The 27310-nt window shown below is 43.0% G+C and overlaps 3 protein-coding genes and 1 long non-coding RNA gene across 4 annotated transcripts in view; 1 reads left to right on the top strand and 3 right to left on the bottom strand.

The window, feature by feature from the left end:
- LOC132456606 (uncharacterized) overlaps positions 1-27310 on the bottom strand; it is a 102042-nt gene that overhangs the window by 73886 nt on the left and 846 nt on the right. The gene's annotated exons all lie outside the window — the stretch shown is intronic.
- LOC132455337 (uncharacterized) lies at positions 2954-3505 on the top strand. The gene is made up of 2 exons (XR_009525201.1): positions 2954-3044; positions 3113-3505. It is a non-coding gene; the product is annotated as an uncharacterized LOC132455337 (long non-coding RNA).
- LOC132455250 (zinc finger protein 665-like) lies at positions 5402-6964 on the bottom strand. The gene has a single exon (XM_060049081.1). The coding sequence runs from the start codon at positions 6899-6901 to the stop codon at positions 5600-5602; it is 1302 nt and encodes a 433-aa protein (XP_059905064.1). The 5' UTR covers positions 6902-6964; the 3' UTR covers positions 5402-5599.
- LOC132455262 (zinc finger protein 239-like) lies at positions 24643-27071 on the bottom strand. Its single transcript, XM_060049093.1, has 2 exons — positions 25688-27071; positions 24643-25651 (listed from the first exon to the last, which is right to left on the bottom strand). The coding sequence occupies exon 1, from the start codon at positions 26978-26980 to the stop codon at positions 25826-25828; it is 1155 nt and encodes a 384-aa protein (XP_059905076.1). The 5' UTR covers positions 26981-27071; the 3' UTR covers positions 24643-25651; positions 25688-25825.

The raw sequence follows: 27310 nt of genomic DNA, 5'->3' as shown, positions 1-27310 counted from the left end.
CTGTAAACATAGAGATCGCATTTTGTTTAACTGCTAACTAACAAACGGGTTTATGCGTTCACTGAACAAAGATTATGGAAATAAAAGACCACTTTTCCATCAGAAAAATCATCAGAACCGTTATTACCAACCCATAGACACTAAAAGCCAAAACCTTTCTCACATGCACACCCATCGCGAGTATGGCAAGCCGAATTGTCATTTATTAACTAAGTTTGACTATCCGGAAATTACATTGCAGATATCTGCAATTCAGTTTCGCCTAGTCAAAACTAACATTTCGGATATCCGCAACTACATTCCTCCTATCCGCAATTGTCATTTCAGATATCCACAAAGACATTCCTCCTAGGCGAAATTACGTCATTTTCGCCATTCATGTCTATGGGGTTTCTCATTGCGGATATCTACAATTCAGTTGCGGATATCCACTTTGTGGATTACGGATATCTGCAACTGAATTGTAGATATCTGTAATTCCAGTTTGAGATATCTACAATTTGATTCTGACTAGTCATAATTCCAGTTCAAGATATCTTTAATTCACCTCAATTCAAGATATCTACATGTCCCTTTTCAGATATCTTAAATTAAGTTTTGACTAGGCGAAATGAAGTTGTAGATATCTCTAACTGGAGTTACGACTAGTCAAAATGACGTTGTAGATATCTCTAACTGGAGTTACGACTAGTCAAAATGACGTTGTAGATATCTATTATCAAGTTATAGATATCTTGAAAGGAATTTTGATTAGAGATATCTACAATTGTAGATATCTTTAACTTTCATTCTGCCTAGGCGAAACTGAATTATAGATATCTTGAATTCGAGTTTTGACTAGGCGAAATGACGTTTCAGATATCTGTAATGACGTTTCAGATATCTGTAATGACAAATTATAGGACCGTTTACTTTAAGCGGGAGCGGAGCAGCTCCTTGTTCAATCATCATTCACACAATTCACTGATTACATCGCTCCATATTTTCTCGTGATCTTTTCGATCACAGCCAACGCCATGACTGCTCCTTTCTTATTCCATTCGGAAATGAACCCACTTCTTCTTTGATTATGGCGGCAAGGGGAAATTACGTATTTCTGGATATCTAAAACGTAATGCCCAACACTCAAATGACGTTTGAGATATCTTTAACTTTCATTCTGCCTAGGCGAAACTGAATTACAGATATCTGCAATTGTCATTTAAGATGTGTGACGAGTTGAATGTCGTTTTCCGTGAAGTCATTGCAGATATCTGTAATTCAGTTTCGCCTAGTCAAAACTGAATTACAGATATCTCTAACTATCGTTTCGACTAGTCAAAACTACGTCACAGATATCTCTAACTGTCGTTTCGACTAGTCACAACTACGTAACAGATATCTTGAATGAAGTTGTTGATATCTACAACGTAAATTCCGGATAGTCAAACTTAGTTAATAAATGTCAATTCGGCTTGCCATACGCGAGTGACTGCTACGCGCACACATGCACACCCATAGCGAGTGACGTAGGACGTAAAGTCCCGCCCAGGTCGAAGTGGCGTCGATTTAGAGAGTCCCCGGCCTTGTGCCAGAGCCATGAGAGAGAAGAGTCGCGACACACTCTGATCTCGCCGGCAGGGTGGTCACGTGGTTCATGTAAGCCTGGAAAGTTCAAAAACAGGCCGCGCTGCCGTGTTCTTCAATGGGACTGCCTGCAGCGATTGCAATATTGAATGGTAAATATAAATTAAAAAACACAAGTACTTTTCTGACCATTGTTGCATATTTGTAAACGTCCGTTTTACATTTGGAGTGGTAGGGTGACGACTGCAAGCTACTTAGATACGTTTTTAAGTTTGAGGTAAAGCTTCACGTTCGTGTAAGCATGGGTAGCACTAGGCTACTGACTTTAGTGGCTTAACCTTACTACATCTGTTCTGAAATTTAAGACGATTCAAGATGTTCATTTTAGCGCAACTGGACTATTACATTTTCTTGATTTTGCTTGTAATTCCGATTCACGTACCCGTGGTCAGAGAGCGATTGAGAAAGCAGAGTAGCAACAGTCCATTTAGCATTTAGTTTCCAGGCAACTTCTTCTGATGAGGCAGGAGCTGACCACACAACCATGCTACTTTTAAGACTAAGCCGAACACAAAGTATCACATATATTAAAGAATAACAAATGAAAGTATTTTTTTATTAAACAATGGGTCAGACAACAATAATATGTGTGTGTGTGTGTGTGTGTGTCCAACTTGAAAAACAACAAAGTGAAGGAACAGGGATGAATATTGTATATATAAGTGTTGACAAGAGAGGAATACGGTCAGGAAAGGAGACAATTAAAAAAGCAATACAAGTAAAATGGACCACTGGTTATGAAACCCTGCAGCAAATGCAGATTCCACTGCCTAACATCTGCACGCTGCAAAGGAGTAGGCGCCAGGTAAAGCTGGACCCAGTGTTTGAGATGCCAGATATATCAGGCTGAGGTTTGTGGAACCAAAAACAAGTGGGAACAAGGACAAAGCAAACATACAGTAAGTGAACAAGAACAGCAAAGTAGAGCCAGGGGGTATCAATAAATAAAACAATGTTAGTCATGTGTGCAACAAGAACAACAAATGTGTAAACAGGTGTGCGTGTATGTCTAACTTGTAGAACAAAAACAAAGTGATGGAACAGGGAGGAATATTATAAGTTATTGATAAACAAAGAAAATACTCCACAAACATCAGGCTGAGGTTAAGGATAGTAAAGTGCATTAGGTCGAAAGGAAGGACAACAATCGCAGCAGTCGCCGCCGCCGCCAGCACCACCAACAGCCGTCGCCAGCACAAGCCGCCACTACTAGCAGCAGAAGGCGACACCACCATCCTTCGCCACCACCAGCCAGCTCAAGCAGCCATCGCCTCAAGCAGCAGCGACCTGCAGCAGCAGTGTTATCCGGCACCAGCCAGGGCCCCGTTTCCCCGAAAGCATCTTTAGCCTAAGTGGATCGCAGAGTGGGTCGTAAGAGCATCGTACAGTTTTCACACCGTTTCCCGAAAGCATCTTTGGTAACGAACATCTTAAAAACGCTCACGAGTAGCTAACGAGTGCCCCAGGGTACTCGTAGGACGCTAAGAGCCTCGTTAGGCTACTATAGCCTCAGTGGCGTAGCCAGCGGACATTCCTAGTATTGGATGCGTTTTATTATAACACATTGGTAATGGTGTATCACGTGCGTCTGAGCCTAATGTGGGCCATTATGTTCTTAGTTTGAGAGAGACAGTCCAGGAAATGTTTGAGCAGGCAGGGCACTTAAAATGTGTGAGAGAAAGTGGGGGGGATTTGTGCAGACTGACATAGGCTACTCATAAAACGTAGCATAAAATAATGTAAAAAAAAATAAAAAATAAAAAAATTATAAAAAGAAATATTTTTTTTTATAAAAAACAAGCAAAGGAGCAGGCAAAAGGCTGGGATATGGTGGGGATTGGTCACGTTGACGGGAATGTTTAGTGACATGTGGGAGGGTGGAGGGGGTTAAAAAAAAGTCTCAATCACTCTTCGACGTGCATGAAAACCAGCCGCGTAGTTATGAGGGAGGCCGTCCTCACACCGATCTTCCTCGTCGTCATCGTCCTCAATGTCCTCCGGTTCAACCAAAGCTACCCCAGCTTTGCAATGTTGTGCAACATTGCTGTCACACATATCACAGCGCATGACTTGGCCGGCGAAAACTGGAGCCCTCCGCTGGACTGCTATATATGTCGGCCTAGACTTAATCAATTGTGTTTTAATATCTTTAGCATTCATATTATTGCAATCTATTCTTTTCGTAGGCTACTCTGCGGTTGGCCTTGATGGGGAGATATTTTAACCCCATTTTCCTCCGACATTCCTGCGTCTCCCCCTGCGTCATAGCCCGTTTCAGCACCATGTCAGTGGACAGGTACAATCCTAAGATCGTCTTCATTGCAGCGAATGCGCGTTCACGTTAAGAGGAGTTTCGGGAAACGCTCCAAAGAAATTATAGATGGTTCGAAAGCTCCCTCTTTCGAACCATCTTACGAGCGAAGATCCATCGATATCGGGAAACGGGGCCCAGCTCAAGCAGCCATCGCCTCAAGCAGCAGCCATCAGGAGCATTCACCTTCAGCAGCATCCACCATCAGCCGCATACACATAACCGCTATGTCAGTGACACAATTAGGCCTAGTCATTTTTTATTCATACTATAGCTGTGAGAATTGTTCAGAAAAATCACCTCCATAGTCGCCCTGGAGTCACAGGCCGACAGTCGCCTGCAAGAATCAGGGAAACCTATTACAGGACATTCTGTCCAGAAATTAAACATTTAGAAGAGTACGTGACACTTTGCTTTGATAGTTATCTGATTGGAGATTGATTGTCGGCAGCTCCTCCAAACTAATGTTTGTACCTTCAACTAAAAATGACAATTAATTTACACTCAATCATTTCACAACAATTTGATTAGCAAGACAATTATTGATGTCCATTGCAATACATGAATACATACTCATTACAAAGGCCTTGGAAGTCGAGGCAGTGGGGTCAGAGGACGCCCCCCCTTCCACTCCTACCATCATCGGCCGACCTTCGTTATTGGCGAGAGCCAGCTCCTCCGAAGTGGTGAAGGGCGGTGGAGCGGTCCTCCTCCCAGTCATATTAAATTTGGTTTATTTTTATTTGCTGCAGGTAATCAACATGTGACTAAAGGTTGGAGCCTAGGCCATTGCAAATCATAGGCTAGATTCACCTGAAATTATTCAAATGGATGCTTACAACTTACCACATTGAATATTATTTTAATATGTTTTTGACTTGGCCCCATGTTAGTAGGAGCGTGCTTGCACCACATCTATGGGGGTAAAAGGCATGATGATACATGATATTTTTTAGACAATATGCAGAATCTTTTCACTTACGAATTAACACGGACGGCAATTTTTTGCCAGCCCGCTACCCTAGCCATATTATGGGCAACCGTGTGCCCCTTGGCTGTGATTTGGACTTTGAATTCCTCGTAGGAATTCATAATAATACACCACGCACGCTCGATTCACTTTACATAAGGGGGAGTCAAATGACGTGATAAACACACCTTTTATGTGCACGCGCATTGAACCTAAAGCGGAAAACCTGGTTTGACTAATTTAATCGAATGTGAGTGTCGTGGAACCATTTAACTCTGACTGCGAGTTGCGTCTCTGTCAAACCAGGTTTTCCCAAGAAAGCATGGGTATGTTCAGCGAGGTTCGTGGTATACTCCCCTCACAAGTTTCCTTTGTATTTACCAACGATGTGAACGTTTCCTAATATTTTGCTGTTAGAAGAATCAGAGAAATAAGTTCTTAATCACACAGACATAAATTACTAAAATTAAAACAAAGCAAAACAAAGTGAATCAAAAGCTGGAAAGTGTTTAATCATGATGAAAAGAAAAACTAAAAGCAGTAATTTTGACAAATACCGGACAGAGCTCTCAATCAAAGCGCCCCGTTACCCTGTGTGAAAGCACCCCATTGCCCGTGTGCTTGAGCATGTGCACACTCAAATTGCTTGGGTTGCTGTAGCTGGCGTTGCAATGCACTAACAGGTAGGGCTTCTAACCGGAGTGAGTCCTCAGGTGGATCTTCAGGGCGCCTTTCAGACTGAAGCGCATCGTGCATTGGTCACACTTGTAGGGCTTCACCCCAGAGTGAGTCCCCAGGTGGATCTTCAGGCTGCCTTTCAGACTGAAGCACTTTGTGCATTGGTCACACTTGTAGGGCTTCTCCCCAGAGTGAGTCCTCAGGTGGAGCTTCAGGGTGCCCGTCCGACTGAAGCGCTTCGTGCATTGGTCACACTTGTAGGGCTTCTCCCCAGAGTGAGTCCTCATGTGGCGCTTCAGGGGGTCTTTCAGACTGAAGCACTTCGGGCATTGGTCACACCTGTAGGGCTTCTCGCCAGTGTGAGTCCTCAGGTGGTTCTTTAGGTTGCAGCCATGACTGAAGCGCTTCGTGCATTGGTCACACTTGTAGGGCTTCTCGCCGGAGTGAGTTCTCATGTGGGTCTTCAGATGGTCTTTCAGACTGAAGCACTTCGGGCATTGGTCACACCTGTAGGGCTTCTCGCCGGTGTGAGTCCTCAGGTGGTTCTTCAGGTAGCAGCCAAGACTGAAGCGCTTTGTGCATTGGTCACACTTGTAGGGCTTCTCGCCGGAGTGAGTTCTCATGTGGCTATTCAGGTAGTCTTTCTGACAGAAAGACTTCGTGCATAGGTCACAGCTGTAGGGTTTCTCACCGGAGTGACTCCTCAGGTGGGTCTTCAGGGTGCCTTTCAGACTGAACCGCTTCGGGCATCGGTCACACCTGTAGGGCTTCTCGCCGGTGTGAGTCCTCAGGTGGTTCTTCAGGTAGCAGCCAAGACTGAAGCGCTTTGTGCATTGGTCACACTTGTAGGGCTTCTCGCCGGAGTGAGTTCTCATGTGGCTATTCAGGTAGTCTTTCTGACAGAAAGACTTCGTGCATAGGTCACAGCTGTAGGGTTTCTCGCCGGAGTGACTCCTCAGGTGGGTCTTCAGGGTGCCTTTCAGACTGAACCGCTTCGGGCATCGGTCACACCTGTAGGGCTTCTCGCCGGAGTGAGTCCTCATGTGGACGATCATATTGGCATTGTTGGGAATAACCTTTCCACACAAGACACCGGGCCGGCCCTTGCGGCCGCCCTGATGCCCAGTCAGCTCCTCAAGGCGGACGAGCTGTACGCTGCAGTTCAGGCTCTTGGCCACGCTGTGGTCAGCGGACAGCGAGCTCAAGGCCTCCAGTTCTGACGCGGCAAAGAGGGTGTCATGGCCGTCCACCGCCAGTGGGCCCTCCCCTTGTCCGTAAACGCTCAGGATGCGCAGCTCCCCGCTGTGACTTGACATGTGAGAGGAGCCAGGGGCGTCCACACGCAGACTCTCCGAGGTGGCGCCGCGCTGCGTGCTGCAGTCTCTGATGTCATTGTCTTCTTCAGAGAGGAAAACAGAGAAAGAGAGAAAGTGATGTTTTCAATTAATCATTTTCACAAAAGGTATTCAGTATGTACTTTGTACACACTTGTGTATTGCAAGAATTATATTTTGACATTCTTTCTAACTTCTATTTGTTGATTATGCATTTTCCTTGTCGCCCTTTGGATGGTCAAGGGTTAAAGGCTCCTGCTGAGAAGGCAGATTCGAGTACATTCTCAGTTGATCAAGGTTGTTTTCTTGCATCGATGCAATGTGTATCACTAACCTACGGCGGGCATGCCTCCACCAATATCCTCTTCAACCTTGATTGAAATGGTGTCTGATGTCTGCTGCTTTCCACATAAAGAAGGAAACACAAAATACATATTCTTTCATTTTCACAGAATAGATGTCAATCCCCACTAACGACAGATTGGGCATTTTTACACTGCCAATCTGGTTCGGTCGCGGCTTGGCACGCCCTGTCCGAGTCCGGGTCAACAACACCTTCTCCGACCTCGACGGGCTCCCCTCAGGGCTGTGTGCTCTCACCTCTGCTCTTCATCCTCTATACCAGAGGTCTCAGAGTCAAGGCCCGCGGGCCACTTGTGGCCCGCAGGCCGACATTTTGTGGCCCTTGAGTGGTCGTCAGTAGGGATCGACCGATATATCGGTCGGCCGATATTATCGGCCGATATTCGCGTTTTTTACGTGTATCGGTATCGGCCGATACGCGGCTGATTTTCGCCGATTTTTTTATTTATTTATTTATTTTTTATTTTTTTACTTGTTCTACCTCACCTGTTTTTAATATTTGTTAAATATTGTTCATGATGAACAATATTTAACAAATAGTAAAAAACAGGTGAGGTAGAACAAGTAAGAACAAGTAGATGAACTTCATCTACTTGTTCTTACTTGTTCTACCTCACCTGTTTTTACTATTTGTTAAATATTGTTCATCTACTTGTTCTTACTTGTTCTACTTCACCTTTTTTTACTATTTGTTAAATATTGTTTTTTATAATGAAGTACAATAAATGTTTCTTTAAAAAAAAAAAAAAAAAAAAAAAACGGCTCAAGAAAGTCGGTATCGGCGTATCGGCTAAGGCTGATGAAAAAAAATCGGTATCGGTATCGGCCCTAAAAAAAACGGTACCGGTCGATCCCTAGTCGTCAGTATGTAATGTTAATGTGGCCCGCGTGTCTTTACCAAACGCGCTTTGGCCCGCATGGGCTACCATAGCAGGCAGCCAGCCAGGTTGCTAGGAAACGCAGCAAGCAACGGAGTGACACCAAGTGGAAGCGTAGCGTCACATCATGTCCCTCTCAAAACCTAGTGGGAAAAGAAAGGTCGACGATGTCCACAGACAATTTCATGAAAGGTGGGAGTTAGAATATTTTTTTGTTGAGCACAGGGGAACCCCTACCTGCCTTGTATGTGCTGAAAAAGTTGCCGTTGTCAAAGAATACAACATCAGACGCCATTACTCAACGAGGCATGCCGAGGAGTATGCGAAATACCGGGGAGATGAGAAGGAGAAGCGAGTCACAGACCTAAAGAAATGTTTCACCTGGCAACAAACTCTCTTTAGGAAACCAACCGACGAGGCTGATAAAGCAGTAAAGGCCAGCTTTACACTGAGCGAAATGATCGCTAAGGCAGGAAAGCCTTTTACAGAAGGCGAGTTTATTAAGGAGTGTATGTTGCAGGCTGCGAGTATTGTCTGCCCCGAAAAGAGAGCTCAGTTTGCCAGCATCAGCTTGTCACCTAACACGCTCTGTCACCTCGGTAACAGAGCGTGTTACCGAGCTGTCGGGTAACATTTATGGTCAACTACGTGACAAAGTCAAAGACTCAGTGGCAGAGGTGGGGGTAAGTCACTCATGTGCAAGTCACAAGCAAGTCTCAAGTCATAACCTTCAAGTCTCAAGCAAGTCCCAAGTCACTGTGGTGAGAATCAAGCAAGTCTCAAGTCAAGTCATTGCTCAGGTCAAGCAAGTCACAAGTTAAGTCATACAAAAATCTGACCATCTAACCCAGTTTCCACATTTAAAAATCGGTAGAGTGAGTGGTTCATAAGTTGAGTTTTATTTCAACATTAACAATAACAATGTCTTAACATTAACAATAACTCAAACTATTCAAAACATTCCAAAACCATTATGTGAATAGGCCCAAAACTGAAGGCAGCTCTGTCCATCACAAATGTCCAGGTAGTGGTTCAACTGAATTTGGGGACTGGAACTTGAACCCTCTTCATTTTTTTTGCGGTATGCTGAGAACAGCCCAGTCTGACGCTCTGGCTCTGACGGTGTAATTTTACTTGAAAATCACTTGAAATCATTATTATAACCCACTTATAGCCACTGAGTTAGAAGTAGCCTACTGACATGAAAATTAAACAAGTCAATCATCTGTGGAACGGGCAGGGCTCGAAAAACTCCAGCCAATGATTTTCAGAACCACCAAGTGGCATTGGACAGTAAGTACGTCAAACGGTCGTACTGCACTCCCCCTCCCCCGCTCCCCGCGAGTGACCCCTTCGTGCACGTGCACGTACTCAAAGCTCGTGACCCAGAGCAAGCTTCTGTTTGTTGTTATCCTGCGGTAGCTACTGGAGCTAGCTAACTAGCTAATCCACATTTGGACCTAGCACTAGAAAACAACCCTAAACTCCAACCTAGCTAGCCTGGCTCACTCTCGCGCATCTGTGTTCGCGATCGTGCATGATTGCGCGTCCATGTACTTGGAATGGGTGGAGTCAGAGTCAGCGTTGAAGGAGAGGGGGTAGGACCATTTGAGTTGCGTCTTTTCAAAATCTGCTGGCGTATCGCAAATCCCATATCCAACATTTAATCTAACTTTAGAAAAGTCATTTCGAGTCATCTGTCTCAAGTCTAAGTCAAGTCTCAAGTCATGAAGACCAAGTCAAAGTCAAGTCGAGTCTTTTATCAGTGTTAGTCAAGCAAGTCTCAAGTCCTCAAATTTGCGACTCGAGTCTGACTCGAGTCAAGTCATGTGACTCGAGTCCCCCATGTCTGCTCAGTGGCCCTGGATGAGAGCACAGACACCACTGACACTGCCCAACTGGCAATATACGTTTGTGGTGTTGATGATAAGTTTCATGTAACGGAGGAATTACTCAGGGTTATCCCTATGTGTGGCCAAACCACTGAACTGTTCAATGTTCACTTTAAAAAAGAGACTTGTTCTTACTTCCCTGGGTAAAAAAGGTACAATTAAAATTACATTTTTTTCCAGAGGAATTTATGTTTATAATTACTTTTCATGCACTTTGAGATTGTTTACATTGCAATACAAATGTAATAATAATAATAATAAATGTCGGTTGAGGAACTGTTATGTAATAATAAATACTGTGAAGGTTGGAACAGTTGTTTTCTAAAAGGTTAAATTAAAAATATATATATTTTTTTTTTCAGAGGAATTTATTTATGTTCTGTTTATGCACTTTGAGAATGTTGAACTGTTGATGAACTGTTAATAATAAATATTGAGAAAATTGGAACAGTTTTTTTTTTTTATATACTAAACACCCTTTTTAAGAAATACTTGAGTACTTGTGGCCCAACCTCAGCCAAGCTCTTCCTCCAGTGGCCCCCAGGTAATTTGAGTTTGAGACCCCTGCTCTATACAGATGACTGCCGATCCACACAGCCTCAGTGTCACCTGGTGAAGTACGCAGACGACACAGTTCTCCTGTCCCTGCTCCCAGGTCCTTCACAGCAGCATGGATCAGCTGTCCAGCAGTTTGTGGAGTGGTGCGACAGCTCATGCCTTGAGATGAATGTGAGTAAGACCAAAGAGATGGTGGTGACCATTTCTAAGAGGCAGAGAGAGCTGGCCGCAGCATCCATCATCTCAATCCAAGGGAGGCCGGTGGAGCTGGTGGAGGAGTATAAATACCTGGGCACCATCTTCGACAGCCAGTGGAAATTCTCAGTTGAAAACACTGAAGAGATCCTTAGGAAGTGTCATCAGCGGAAGTAGCTCTTAAGGAAACTAAATTCCTTTGGAGTCAGCAAAAACATACTGCTTACTTTCTATTACTCCTTCATTGAAAGCATCTGTACATTTTCCATAACTTGCTGGTTCCACTCCATCACCCTCCAAAACAGAAACCGCCTGGAGAGTACGGCCAGAGTTTGCTCTAAAATAATTGGACTTTCAACAAGAACTCTCTCCTCCTTCCATGACCAGCAAACACTCTGGTTAGCCAACAGAATTATGCAGGACCCCTCACACCCTCTACACTCCGCCTTTGAGTGGCTCCCCTCAGGGCGCCGACTACGCTGCCACGGCCGCAGGACACAGAGGAGAAAAGCAACCTTTGTTCCCAAGGCTGTTCACCTCCTCAACTCCTCCTAAACCCCCCACCCGGGCTTGTGCCCTCCCCACATGGACTGGTGAAGCCGTGAACTCTGTTTTGCCCTCTCACTCCCATTAACGGTTACAACATAAATACCTCGCCTCAATTCATCTCAAATGTATTATAACCAGCATGGTATTTATTAACTGATTGCACTTTATATTTATGTCATATTTGACATATTTCAGTTCTCCATTTATAAACATGCACTTTGCATATTTTATACATATTTATATAAATTGGTGTATTTGTAGACACCTGTGCTTGTGTGTATTGTCTGCCAGGTAGCAATGCTATGTTTTCTTTGTTTTTTGTTTGGACGTGGCCCTGTCATTGGTAATGCTGCTGCTATGTGCCCTCATTTGCCCCCTGGGGACCAATAAAGTTTTTTTTTAATTTGAATTTATTTTGCTAACCACTTTGGTGACGAAGCATTGTAAAGAAAGTTTGTCTGGTACTTTCTCTTAGATCAACCATTTTTCGTCTTCTTTAAATGCGACTGCCTCACCTTCTCTCCCATGATGGTCAGCAGCTTGCGGATTTCACCTTCTCTCCAGTTACAACTATTCATGTTGATATCGCTGCATCGTCTCTGTTGTAGAGACAATGCAGCAACACCTCTACCCAAGCCTCGCCCCTAGAACCACAAAGCTGTCTTATCGCATTTACATCAACATGAAACCGCCAATATGGGTAGGGTCAGAGAGGGTTAGTTACCTCGGTCAGTGTAAACGAGCGGATCACACAGGGGAAAAATTGTGCATAAGACGGGCATATTTGGAGGTGTGAAAACATTTACTGAATCATAAAAGGTGTGGGCTTTCAATGGGTCTGTTTTAGAGTTGTGACAGAGGAAGCCTCTCTTTTGGATGGTGAATGAGAAGATGATTTCCAACCTGCACACTCAGCTCCTCACGGCAGACCAGCCGCTCGCCGCGCTCCAGGCTCTTGGCCACGCTGTGGTCCGCAGACAGCGAGTTCAGGGCCTCCACTTCTGAAGTGGTGAAGAGGGTGTCATGGCCGTCCACCGCTAGTGGGCCCTCCCCTTTTCCGTAGACACTCAGAATCTTAAGCTCCTCGCTGTGACTGGACATGTGGGAGGACATGTGGGAGGCATCGCAGTCTTCTGCAGAGGGAGGAAAAAAAAGTAATTGTTTTGATACATTATTTGCATAAAAGGGAGGCATTGTGTATTTTTACACGTGAAAGAAACTTTTTAAATGTATGCAACATTGACACAGGGGGTTTAAAATGTGTACTGCTGACAAAGATTCAGTTTTGGAGAGGGACGTCTCCTCCAGCACCATCCTCCCTAGACTCAAAGCTCAAGTGGTTGGCCAGGTTAAGGACACTCAACGAACACCAGCGCAAAGTGATCTGAGCACAACATGACAAGCACAATAATTATATTTTGACACTAAAAAGCAACAACGTGTCCTTCCCTCTAAGCTGTTCAGCTAACATTCAAACATCATGAATTTAGTGATGTTTGAGAATGATAAACCAGCTCATGTGGCATCTGTCTTGAAACCCTTCTGGACTCTTGACTGATTCCATCTTTGAAACGCAACTCCGAAGTTTGACTCGTGTTTTAGCAGGGCGCTGGTCATGATGCTTTTCAAAAGAGGACCAGGCTTTTTAGCGCAGGCATAATAGAGTACATTCTCAGTTGATCCAGGTTGTTTTCTTGCATAGATGCAATGTGTATTACTAACCTACGGCGGGCAAGCCTCCACCAATATCCTCTTCAACCTTGATTGAAATGGTGTCTGGGGTCTGCTGCTTTCCACATAAAGAAGGAAACAAACACAAGACATATTCTCTCATTTTCACATAATAGTAGTCAATCCCCACTACCGACAGAATAGGCGTTTTCACACTGCCAGGCTGGTTCGGTCGTGGCTTGGCAGGCCTGCAATTTCAATGTCTTGGCTGCGTATTAATTGTTTTGATTCAAGAATGCAAGAATGAGTTCACATCTGAGTGTAGGTTAAAACGCGATTAACTATTTACAAGTGCAAAAATGCCAAAATATTCTTTATTTTGCTAACCACCAGTTCCTCGCTGTGACTGGACCATTGGGAGGAGCCAGGGGCGTCCACACCCAGAATCTCTGAGGTGGCGCCACGCTGAGTGCTACGGTCTCCAAAGGCATCGCGGTCTTCTGCAGAGGGAGAAAAAAAGGAAAAAGTAATTGTTTTGATACATTATTTGCATAAAGGGAGGCATTGTGTATTTGTACACGTGAAAGAAACTCTTTAAATGCACGCAACATTGACACAGACGGTTTAAAATGTGTACTGCTGACAAAGATTCACAGTTTTGGAGAGGGACGTCTCCTCCAGCACCCTCCTCCCTAGACTCAAAGCTCAAGTGGTTGGCCAGGTTAAGGACACTCAACGAACACCAGCGCAAAGTGATCTGATCACAACATGACAAGCGAGGCAAGCGCAATAATTCTATTTGGACACTAAAAGGCAACAACGTGTCCTTCCCTCTAACCTGATCAGCTAACATTCATACATTATGAATCCATTGATGTTTGAGAATGATAAACCAACTCATGTGGCATCGGGCATGAAACCCTTCTGGGCTCTTGACTGATTCCATCTATGAAATGCAACTCCCAAGTTTGACTCATGTTTTAGCAGGGCGCTGGTCATGATGCTTTTCCAAAGAGGACCAGGCTTTTTAGCGCAGATAGAATCTAGCATCAGCCTAGAATCTATGCTGCCAAGAATCTACTATATCAAAGAACAAAAATACTCCATGAGGAAAGTACACACCTTCACTTTTAAAATGGGGCTGCAAAGTCTTTAAGGATAGCTGTGTGCCTACAAATACGCGTTTCCAGGTGCTCTGTCTGGCAGGCAACATCCCTTGAGAGAAGCTGCTGAATGCAAGCACTTGATGGGCTGGCCTGCTTAGAGAACAAAGTAAAAGCAGTACTCAGTTTTTTAGATTGTATATAGTCCAGCAGCAAGTTGTAAGAAGATATAAGATAAGCATGTTTAGTGAATTACATTAGCCTAATACTTAAAATGAGTGACATGAAATGATATTACATCATTGATTTTTTTTCATATTTTATAGTTCATCTGAACAACCCAATACCATGACATCAAGCTCTAGAGAAATCTGCTAATAACCCTTTGATTTAAATCAGGTGTGAAGGGGAAAACATGCCTATAATAGTGCGTTCCAGGTACACATTTTTTGCCCGTAAATAACCAGCTATAACTGGGAGTACAAGAGGGTAGAAGGGTAGAAAACACGGGTTCCCAGGAACGCACCATATGTATTTCGGATGAGTTTAACAGGTCAATCTCCTCATCAGTAAAACGCTAGAACTACTGCGGTCAAGTGGCCGGTAAAATACAGTTGTATTCGTTTGTTGTATGGTGAGCAGACATTGTTAAACATTGCATTCCCTTGGTATCCAAGCAGTAGAGATCAGAGCCTGTACCCCCTTTGTTGAATTGTGCCCATTCTCGTATGATGCCCCTTGCTTGCCGAGGTGCACACTCGAGTTACAGTTCATGTATTTATAGTTATGAATGGGCGGCAATGTATTAGTTCGGTGTCCTTTCTTTAATAGGTGGGTCCATGGTATTTACACACATAACTGATGCTATCTACCTTAACATTAGCGACAGTAGCTTGGCTGTTGGCTGTAGCGCTAATGCTAAAGCAACATTATAATGCTAACAAGGTAACCATATACAGTACAGCAACACAATGATATGGCGTTAGTTAACTTACTTTTTCGAGGTTTTGTAAGTCCAAACACTGAGCAACTGCGATGATTCGCTCGTTTGCAAGCCACGGTGTCTCTCAAGCAAAGAACTGTGTGTACACGTTCGTAACTCATTTTCTCATGGGCGGTCGGGACAAATAATGTGGGCGGGCAAAATAAGAGGAAGGGGAGGTAACCTTTCCCCCGTAATTTCCTTTTTTTTTTTTTTATTAAACATGGTTAAAAATAATACAAACAGAATAAATTCAAGAAAAAATCCTAAGCAATAAATAATGAAGTTCAAAATACAGTTTTTTATTATTATGATGATGTTCAGCTCGTTTGTTAAAAGAAATCAAAGCTTTTGGACCAAACAATAACACAATATTTGATCAGATTAACCGAAACCATCAAACAAGAAAAGGAAAACAGAAATTCACTGCTCCAGCTCATAACAATTCATTATTTTTTTCTGAAGATTCTTTTTAGGTTTGATATAGTGGTACATTTTAAGCCTATTGCATTGGTTCAAAGTTTCCCTCTGGTTTAGGAACTTTCTACACACACACAAACACACCGGCAGACACACACACACACACACACACACACACACACACACACACACACACACACCGGACACACACACGCGGACACTCACACACACACACCGGACACACGCACACACACACCGAAATAATTAGTAACAGAAAAAGAAGAGACCCACCCGACACAAACCCAACCCCTGTAGCCTACATGACCATGCGACATAAGGAACGATTGATCATGGTAGGTTTGTTTACCTACCAAGTGTATTAAAGAAACACTTGACACTACACTGTGTCTTGTGTTTCAACTCATTGTAGTAATTTGGAGCTGATTGGACAATTCAGCCAATGAATCAAATAGGCTGCGTCCCTCTGCAGCTTTCGTGCATTGCGCAACATAACTAGATCCAGAGAGAAGTGATAGATAGTTAGCAGAGAGTCGTTAAAGCACTTTCTACCCATTTCAGTTGAGAAAAGAAGGTATATATAGAAAAAAATGTCTGTTATTTTTTTCTGAAGATTCTTTTTAGGTTTGATATAGTGGTACATTTTAAGCCTTTTGCATTGGTTCAAAGTTTCCCTCTGGTTTAGGAACTTTCTACACACACACAAACACACCGGACACACACACACACCGGACACACACACGCGGACACATACACACACACACACACACACACACACACACACACACACACACCGGACACACACACACACACACCAAAATAATTAGTAAACAGAAAAAGAAGAGACCCACCCGACACAAACCCAACCCCTGTACATGACCATACGACATAAGGAACGGTCCCAAACTGCATTTGAAATACGACGCTGAAGTTGGCATCCGATTCGGCTTGAAAAAGACACATCAAGTCTTCCATCATTGGACCCATACCAACAGTTGACAGGGGAATAAACAGATTCAGTCGTCTACTTGCACTGAATACATGGCTTTCCAGAGTCTGCAATGAAAGAGGAAGGGACTTTATTGACAATTTCAACTTATTCTGGGGGCGCAAATATCTTTTCAGAGCAGATGGCCTACACCCAAACAGGTTAGGCTCAAAACTGTTGAGGGACAATCTTCTCTTCTCGCTTTACGCACAGGCCACAATCTTGCCATGGTCTGACGCACAGGCCACAATCAGAGCACAGGTTGAGAAGAAGCGAGACTCCAGCCTCCCCCACACAACTACTCTGCCACTATCTGACACACAGATAGCAGACAGCCCACAGACCTTGAAGAGAGACAACTGCCCGCCCGACGCCATCAACACTGTGCCCTCCCCCATCGCTGATGCTGGCTTGGCGAGGAACGGCCACCCCCCTCCTCTGCATTCCCCCATCGACGATGACCTCCAGCCTCATCTCTCCAATAGCCACAACAACAACTCCAGCTCCAATGACTCCCTTTGCGATTTTCCAGCCGAATTTAAGAAACTGGAATATGCTGGCATCAAACTTGCATCTGTGTCAATGATAGCATCGCCACGTCATGGCCGCAGGATGCTAACACCCAGGAGGATGACGCCCCACCCCCACCACCGTACTGATAGTAGTCCTGAGTATTACTGAGACAAAAAAGGGTTCAGCCGTAGACACAGTATAAAGGAAGTTTCTCATAATCTGCTGAACCCAAGGTTGCCTACGTCAAAACATGGCAACTTTTGCATTCCTGCTGTAACCACTAAGAGAGTAAACAAAGGGAAACGTAGACACACTGCTAGCCTCACAAATCTCATACCTATTGCCTCCAAACCAAAAACAACCTTAAAGCCTATCAACAACACCATCAGGATGGCTCTACTTAATGTGAGGTCTCTTAATAACAAATCATTTTTAGTTAATGATCTTATTAACACTTCTAAACTGGATTTTATGTTTTTAACTGAAACATGGCTGGAACAAAATAACAGTGCAACCGTTCTGATAGAGACAGCTCCTCCCGACTATAACTTTTTTGATGCATGTAGATCTGGAAAAAGAGGTGGAGGGGTTGCTGCTATATTTAAAAATGTATTTCAGGGGAAACAGATGTTATTTGGTGATTTTCCATCGTTCGAATACCTTAGTGCTGTATTGAAATGCTCCCCCAGAGTTCTCCTATTAATTATTTACAGGCCACCCACATATTCTGCAAATTTTTTCGATGACTTCACAGAATTATTGTCTAGCATCTCCACAGAATTTGACTGTCTAGTTATAACTGGTGACTTCAATTTTCATACTGATGATTTGAATGACAAGTGTGCAAAAAAACTTTTTACCATTTTGGACACATTTGAACTGTCTCAACATGTGAAAGAGGCTACTCATTGTAAGGGGCACATTCTAGACCTGGGGCCGTATTCACAAAGGATCTTAGGGCTAAAAGTAGGTCCTAACTGGCGAATTTAGGAGTAACTCCTAAAAATAATGGGCGTGTCACTCTTAAATTTAGGACTCCTAACTTTTTTCACTAAGAGCAATTCAAGTCTAGGAGAGCTTAAAAGTCCTCAAGAGGACTCCTAACTCAGTAAGACCTATTCACAAAGAATCTTAAAATGCCTGCGAGACGAAATGTTAGGGTATTCAACTTATTGTGGAGTTAATGCGCGATGCAATAACATCCCCGACTAACAGGAATAATCAGATTAGTCCCGAAATAAAATGTTATAAAGTTATAAAGTTATAAAAAAATATATATAACTTATAAAAAATAAAAATAATTGCGCCATCAAAAGACGAGGACGTGTTCGTCAATAGGAAGAAAGTGCATTCCATCAACACGCAGGTTGTTTTTGATGCAAATTTTAACATAGCCTACTGGATGTTGTTGCAAAGTGGCCTGGATCTTCAGCTACCCATGATTCGCGCATTTTAATGGTGAGCGGTCTGAGGCAGCTTTTTGAGATGTACCAGTTGGGTGTCACTTGCTGGGTGACAGTGACTATCCATGCAAGACGTGGCTCTAGACACCCTACCTCAATCCACAACCGGGAGCACAGTTAAATGTAAGTGATTACGCAGATTACGCTTAGTCCTATGCGTAAAACACATCGTATTGGCTCTTTGCGAGCACACAAACATACACGAAATGTTGTGGAGAGAGGAATTGGGCAGATGAAACGTCGGTTTCATGTCCTCCACGGCGAAACACGCCTCACCCCAGAGAGGGCAAGCACAGTAATCACAACCTCTGCAAGCGGAGGAACATTCCACAGCCAGACGACGATGATGATGATGATGATGATGGCGATCAACATTACAAGGAATTTGGCCGTGTGGAACCGAGTGGACAGGCATTTAGGGATCACTTTGAAAACACATTTTAGGTAAACACCTTGGCACAAATCAGTCAACACTTGGGTAGTTCGTAACATTTATTTTCTTTTACGTATTTTTATTGTTTGCTTTCTCTCTCTCTTGAACGTGCAGGCTACAACGTCATTATCGTGGTCTGCACAAAATTGTCATCATGCGTGTATTCTGCTAACTGCACTATAACTACTTAATAGGAATTCATTTCTAGCCTGGGCTATTTCCTTGTTTTTCGGTGATTCAGTGGGCTCGTCTGAACAACCAATCACCGAACTGACAGCTTCTAAACTCGTGCACGAGAATTGACGTAATCCATAGCAACGGCGCGTCACTCTTAGTGATTTATCCTTAGTAAGAGTAGGTCTCAGCGGCTTTGTGAATAACTTTTAAGAAAAAACTCCTACGTAAAATGTTTTAGCACGAGTTAGGAGCACTCCTAGCGGTAAGATAAAATGCTTTGTGAATACGGCCCCTGGTTATCACAAAGGGCCTCAATGTTTCTGATCTCTCTGTGACTGATCCTTCCTTGTCTGACCACTTTTGTGTTTTCTTTAACATATCTTTTATTCCCGACATACAGACAAAATCAAACACTGTCAAAAAACGGTATATCAATGAAGATTCTAATGTACTTTTTAAAAAGGCCATCTCCTTGCTACCACCTCTAAACCCATGTTCTGCTGATGATCTTGTAGAAAACTTTAATTTGAAAATTTTGAAAGTCATAGATGTCATTGCACCTTATAAGGTTAAAACGATTTCTGGAAAGCAAAAGGCACCCTGGAGTAAAGCTGCTTCTGTAACAGCACAGAAAAAAGAATGCAGGAAGGTTGAACGCATCTGGCGTAAAACAAAACTTCATATTCACCATGATATCTATAAAGAGAGCCTCCGTGCCTACAATTTAGACTTAAAAAATGCTAGAGAAACATTTTTCTCCAATATCATTAAAACCAACACTAATAATGCAAAAACCCTGTTTGCAACTTTTGACGGACTGACCAACCCCCCAACAGAAATTCCACCTGATCTCCATTCCACGCAGAAATGCAATGAGTTTGCAGCTTTTTATATTGATAAAATTGAAGGTATCAGACGCGCCATCAATATCTCCACGTCAAACAAAAATGTTGGACTACCACCCTGTTCAGGCAAAAATTACGTGGCAAGGATGGCATGCTTTGATGTTATAGACTCTCAAAATCTTGTGGAAACTGTGACACAACTAAAGCCATCCACCTGTTGCCTTGATACTATACCTACCAACCTCTTTAAGAATTTTTTCGACTGCCTAGCAGTAGACATATTGCAGATAGTTAACAACTCTCTCCAGTCAGGCAAGTTCCCAAAAGCTTTGAAAACTGCAGTTATTAAACCCCTTTTAAAAAAGCGGAGCCTAGATGCCTCTATTATTAACAACTACAGACCAATATCAAATCTACCCTTCATAAGTAAAATCATTGAGAAAGTTGTCCTCCAGCAACTAAATCACTTCCTGGCATCAACTGGTTGCTATGACACCTTCCAATCAGGATTTCGACCCCTGCACAGCACTGAGACCGCCCTTATTAAAGTTGTAAACGACATCCGTCTTAACACAGACTCTGGCAAAACCTCAATACTAATGCTACTTGACCTCAGTGCTGCATTCGACACTGTAGACCATACATTACTTCTGGAAAGGTTAGAAAACTGGGTGGGGCTTTCAGGCACTGTCTTAAATTGGTTCAGGTCCTACCTACAAAATAGGAACTACTTTGTTTCCATTGGCGACTTTGTATCAGAATCAACCAACGTGACATGTGGAGTCCCACAAGGTTCGATCTTAGGACCCTCTTTATTCAACATCTACATGCTCCCACTAGGGCAAATCATGCAAAATAACAATATTGACCATCATTGCTATGCTGATGACACGCAAATCAATGTATCGCTATCACCAAATGACTATCGGCCCATAGATCTGCTGTGCCAGTGCAGTGAGCAAGTGAAGGAATGGATGTGCCGAAATTTCCTTCAACTAAAGGACAAAACAGAGATAATTGTATTTGGTTCTAAAACGGAAAGGCTTAAAGTAACCCAACACCTTCACTCTCTGTCCCTGAAAACCTCAATCAAAGCCAGAAATCTAGGGGTTATCATGGATTCAGATTTACATTTTGACAGTCACATCAAATCAGTTACAAAATCGGCATATTATCACCTTAAAAATGTAGCAAGACTTAGAGGGCTCATGTCCACCGAAGACTTACAAAAACTTGTACATGCCTTTATCACTAGTAAGCTTGATTACTGCAATGGTCTCCTCACAGGTCTCCCAAAACAAACTCTGAGGAAGCTTCAGCTTGTTCAGAATGCTGCTGCTAGAGTTCTAACAAAGACCAAAAGATTTGATCATATTATACACCTTCTCAAATCGTTACATTGGCTTCCTGTAGGTCAGAGAATTGATTTTAAAATCATGTTGCTAACCTATAAATCCCTACATGGTTTAGGCCCAAAATATTTAACTGATATGCTTCCACTACATCAGCCTTCTAGACCACTAAGATCCTCTGAGACCAATCTGTTAATTATCCCCAGAGTAAACACAAAACATGGGAAAGCAGGATTTAGCTACTATGCAACAAATAGCTGGAATAAACTCCCAGAGGATTTAAGACTTGCCCCAACTCTGAGCACCTTTAAAACAAGACTGAAGACTTTTATGTTTGCTATAGCCTTCTGCTAAAATCTTAAATACATTGCACTTTCTAAAAAGCTTTTTAACTTTGCCTCTATTTTAATACTAAAATGCCTTTTTCTATTTTACCCATTTCTTTGCATATGTTTTTCTTTTACTTATCTATTATTTTATTTTATTGTATGACAATGTTTATATGTGAAGCACTTTGAGTCTGCCTTGTGTATGAAAAGTGCTATATAAATAAAGCTGCCTTGCCTTGCCTTGAAAACCACTTAGAATCTTCAAATCGGTCCTGATTGAAAACCACTACACCTATACTCTTCAAATCTGGACTACATTATCACAGTGAGGCTATACATTATGTAAAAGATAGTTTAAGATTCTTGAAACCTTTACCCTATTTGTGATAATGCAATGCGGTCTGGACCCCTAAATGAGCCTGTATTGCATTTTCACAAATAGGGTAAAGGTTTCACAAATCTGAAAATATGTTTTACATAATGTATAGCCTCACTGTGATAATTTAGTCCAGATTTGAAGAGTCTAGCTGTAGTGGTTTTCAATCAGGACCCGTTCTAATGCGGTCTGGACCCCTAAAAAGCATTAAAATGAGCCTGTATTGCATTTTCACAAATAGAAAAAAGGTTTCACAAATCTGTAACTATGTTTTATATAAAGTATAGCCTCACTGTGAAAATTTAGTCCAGATTTGAAGAGTCTAGGTGTAGTGGTTTTCAATCAGGACCGATTTAAAGTGGACCAGCTGCCGAATCGGATGCTGCGAATCGGATGCCAACTTCAGTGTCGTATTTGAAATAGACCTTGAGACTCGGGTAAAACCCTATAGGACATTGATCATGATATGCCTCAATATCAGGGGCCGTATTCAGTAAGGATTTTAGGGATAAAAGTAGGTCCTAACTGGCGAATTTAGGAGTAACTCCTAAAAATAATGGGCGTGTCACTCTTAAATTTAGGACTCCTAACTTTTTTCACTAAGAGCAATTCACAAAGTATTTTAGGCCTAAAAGTAGCACCTAAGTCTAGGAGAGCTTAAAAGTCCTCAAGAGGACTCCTAACTCAGTAGGACCTATTCACAAAGAATCGTAAATGCCTGCGAGACGAAATGTTAGGGTATTAAACTTGTTGTGGAGTTAATCGCAATGCAATAACATCCCCGACTAACAGGAATAATCCGATTAGTCCCGAAATAAAATGTTTGGCCACACTACGTTATTTAGCAACAGGGGAAATGAAACTTTGCAATGCCGACGATTTAAAAATATCGCAACCATCAGTCAGCCGTGCCATAAACTTTCCTTTGGACATTCAACAATTACACAGGATCAAAGCCAACTTCATGGCAATTGCAGGTATGCCCGGTGTGGTCGGTGCTATTGACGGGACGCACATAAAAATAATTGCGCCATCAAAAGACGAGGACGTGTTCGTCAATAGGACGAAAGTGCATTCCATCAACACGCAGGTTGTTTTTGATGCAAATTTTAACATAGCCTACTGGATGTTGTTGCAAAGTGGCCTGGATCTTCAGCTACCCATGATTCGCGCATTTTAATGGAGAGCGGTCTGAGGCAGCTTTTTGAGATGTACCAGTTGGGTGTCACTTGCTGGGAGACAGTGACGATCCATGCAAGACGTGGCTCTAGACACCCTACCTCAATCCACAACCGGGAGCACAGTTAAAGTATAACATGTAAGTGATTACGCATATTACGCTAAGTCCTACGTGTAAAACACATCGTATTGGCTCTTTGACGCCTTTTATTTGTTGAATCCATATTTATTATTGTTTACTGATTTCTTCCATATATGCTAGAGCACACAAACATACACGAAATGTTGTGGAGAGAGGAATTGGGCAGATGAAACGTCGGTTCATGTCCTCCACGGCGAAATAAGCACAGTCATTACTGTATGTGCCATTCTACACAACCTCTGCAAGCGGAGGAACATTCCACAGCCAGACGATGGTGATGATGATGATGATGATGATGGCGATCAACATGACAATGAATTTGGCCGTGTGGAACCGAGTGGACCGGCATTTAGGGATCACTTTGAAAACACATTTTAGGTAAACACCTTGGCACAAATCAGTCAACACTTGTGTAGTTCATAACATTTATTTTCTTTTAAATTGTACGTATTTTTATTGTTTGCTTTCTCTCTCTTGAACGTGCAGGCTACAACGTCATTATCGTGGTCTGCACAAAATTGTCATCATGCGTGTATTCTGCTAACTGCACTATAACTACTTAATAGGAATTCATTTCTAGCCTAGGCTATTTCCTTGTTTTTCGGTGATTCAGTGGGCTCTTCTGAACAACCAATCACCGAACTGACTGCTTCTAAACTCGTGCATGAGAATTGACGTAATCCATAGCAACGGCGCGTCACTCTTAGTTCACTCTTTGTGATTTATCCTTAGTAAGAGTAGGTCTCAGCGGCTTTGTGAATAACTTTTAAGAAAAAACTCCTACGTAAAATGTTTTAGCGTGAGTTAGGAGCACTCCTAGCGGTAAGATAAAATGCTTTGTGAATACGGCCCCAGAATTACAACCATGAGTCAAATAGCAATGGCTAGTGGAATGAAAGTGAAAGCATAGTAAGCTTGTCCAGGCCCTGCAAGTCAGGATGCAGGCTATGAATGCAGGCTATGAATCAGAATACATTTTTGGCTAGTTGGCATCCCAGAAACCAGTTCTATATTTTCTTGGGGAGGACCCCCGTCCATTACTGCACCCCACCCACGAATTGGATTACCAGCCGCCGCTGCAAACAGGGAGTGAAGGGGGACCAATGCTAGGAATCTTCTGACTTTGTCCCGTTAGAATAATGCTGCATTCTAGAGGGACGACCGGCCTAAACTGAGCATCACTGAGATCTAGACATTTAACCAGGGACCTTTTAAAATGGATCATCTTCAATCATCTTTGTCCTAGTAATAAGTTATTCAACACAGACATCAATTATTAATAAAAACAGAAAGCTAATCAAAATTGGAAAGCGTTTAATCGTAATGAAAAGAAAAACAAAAAGCACTAATTTCAACTAGGGCTGCAACTAACGATTATTTGAATAATCGATTAATCTGTCGATTATCTTTTCGATTAATCGATGAATCTGATACATTTTTTTTTTTTTTTTTAATTGCTGCATCTTTATTCAAAAACCGATCATCACTTCAAATTCACAGTGCAGACTGAAGTGTAAAAACACCAGGTTATTGCTCCAACGTCCCAGAACTATTAAAAGTAATATTAAATAATAAAACAATTAAAAAAACATAACTGGGATAACACAAAGAAAACATACAATGTATGATATACTTTTATATGTATATAAGGGATGTCCATGGTTAACCGGTCAAACCTATTGATACCAATTTCGAGACTCCTTGAAATAGAACTTGTAATATTGCTTTAATTGCTGATAAGATGATGATAGTTCAAGATAGGACATTAAACAGGTCATAATTATATCTTTACTATCTAATTTACTATCTATCTAATAACAAGTTTTCACCAAAATCTCATTTTATTTTTTTTCTGTTGCATTTGAACGCATCAATCATATTACTGAGCCGACCTGAACACATCACATTTGACACTGTTTGTGACCATTGGTCTTTTTTTTTTTTTTTTAAGCTAACTAGCTCTATATCCTGCCGATTTTAAAATGGATTTAAAAACTGCATTACTATTTTTAACTGACGGGACTTTCTACACCGTCCGGTTGTGTGATTACTACCGCTGCTTTGAATGACTGTTGATGCACTCGGTGCCGACTTCGAGCCCGTCTGTACAACGTCTGCAGCAGCAGCTGACAGTTTTCGGTAGGACTAGACGGATACTGAGTTGAAGGAGTTTTTTTAACCCAAAGACAGTGTAGGTACAACACTTCTATGTAGGCCTACAGTCCAGTGTTAAGATATGACCAAAATACAAGCTGTGGTCGCTCACACTAAAGCTCGCTGTGGGCGTGCATGAACCGTGAACCAACCTGTCGGCGGCTGGCTGTAAACAGTGCCGCGCCTACGAGTAACTTATTAATCGCGCGACTCAACGAATCGACAACCAAATTCGTTGCCAATGCATTTAGTAATCGATTTTTTATCGATTTTATCGATTCGTTGTTGCAGCCCTAATTTCAACCAATACAGGACAGAGGTCTCAATCAAAGCGTCCCGTTACCCCGTGCCGAAGTGTGCTTGAGCATGTGCACACGCAAATTGCTTGGGTCGCTGTAGCTGGCGTTGCACTGCAGACACACGCAGGGCTTCTCCCCGGTGTGAGTCCTCATGTGGATTTTCAGGTCGCCGCCACGACTGAAGCCCTTCATGCATTGGTCACACTTGTATGGCTTCTCGCCGGAGTGAGTCATCATGTGGATCTTCAGGTTGCAAACACGACTGAAGCGCAACGTGCATTGGTCACACCTGTAGGGCTTCTCGCCGGAGTGAGTTCTCATGTGGCGCTTCAGGGCGGAGCTTTGAATGAAACACTTCGTGCATTGGTCACACCTGTAGGGCTTCTCGCCGGTGTGAGTCAACATGTGGAACTTCAGGCCGGAAGCATGACTGAAGCACTTCGGGCATTGGTCACACCTGTAGGGCTTCTCCCCCGAGTGAGTCGAAATGTGGAACTTCAGGCTGCGGCCAAGACTGAAGCACTTCATGCATTGGTCACACTTGTAGGGCTTCTCGCCGGAGTGAGTTCTCATGTGTCTATTCAGGTAGTCTTTCTGACAGAAAGACTTCATGCATTGGTCACACTTGTAGGGCTTCTCCCCGGAGTGAGTCCTCATGTGGATCTTCAGGTGGCCTTTCTGACTGAAGCGCTTTGTGCATTGGTCACACTTGTAGGGCATCTCGCCGGAGTGAGTCCTCATGTGGATCTTCAAGGCATAGCTATAACTGAAGCGCTTTGTGCATTGGTCACACCTGTAGGGCTTCTCGCCGGTGTGAGTCGACATGTGGATCTTTAGGGCATCTCTCCGACTGAAGCGCTTACTGCATTGGTCACACTGGTAGGGCTTCTCCCCAGAGTGAGTCATCATGTGGACGATCATATTGGCATTGTTGGGAATAACCTTTCCAAACAAGACACCGGGCCGGCCCTTGCGCCCGCCCTGATGCCCAGTCAGCTCCTCAAGGCGGACGAGCCGCACACTGCAGTTCAGGCTCTTGGCCACGCTGTGGTCAGCAGACATCGAGCTCAAGGCCTCCAGGTCTGACGCGGCAAAGAGGGTGTCATGGCCGTCCACCGCCAGTGGACCCTCCCCTTGTCCGTAGACGCTCAGGATGCGCAGCTCCCCGCTGTGACTTGACATGTGGGAGGAGCCAGGGGCGTCCACACGCAGACTCTCCGAGGTGGCGCCGCGCTGTGTGCTGCAGTCTGTGATGTCATTGTCTTCTTCAGAGAGGAAAACAGAGAAAGAGAGAAAGTAATGGTTTTAATTAATCATTTTCATAAAGGTATTTAGTATTTACTTTGTACACACTTGTGTGTTGGAAGAATTATATTTTGACATTCTTTCTAACTTCTATTTGTTGATTATGCATTTTCCTTGTCGCCCTTTGGATGTTCAAGGGTTAAAGGCTCCTGCTGAGAAGGCAGATTCGAGTACATTCTCAGTTGATCAAGGTTGTTTTCTTGCATA

Source organism: Gadus macrocephalus, chromosome 4, assembly GCF_031168955.1.
Source record: "Gadus macrocephalus chromosome 4, ASM3116895v1".
In the NCBI taxonomy this organism is placed as follows: Eukaryota; Metazoa; Chordata; class Actinopteri; order Gadiformes; family Gadidae; genus Gadus; species Gadus macrocephalus.
This window is presented reverse-complemented; position numbering and strand designations above follow the sequence as displayed.

Coding starts and splice junctions, on each gene's coding strand:
- LOC132455250 (XM_060049081.1), bottom strand. CDS start 6,901: ATGTCAAGTCACAGCGGGGAGCTGCGCATCCTGAGCGTTTACGGACAA.
- LOC132455262 (XM_060049093.1), bottom strand. CDS start 26,980: ATGTCAAGTCACAGCGGGGAGCTGCGCATCCTGAGCGTCTACGGACAA.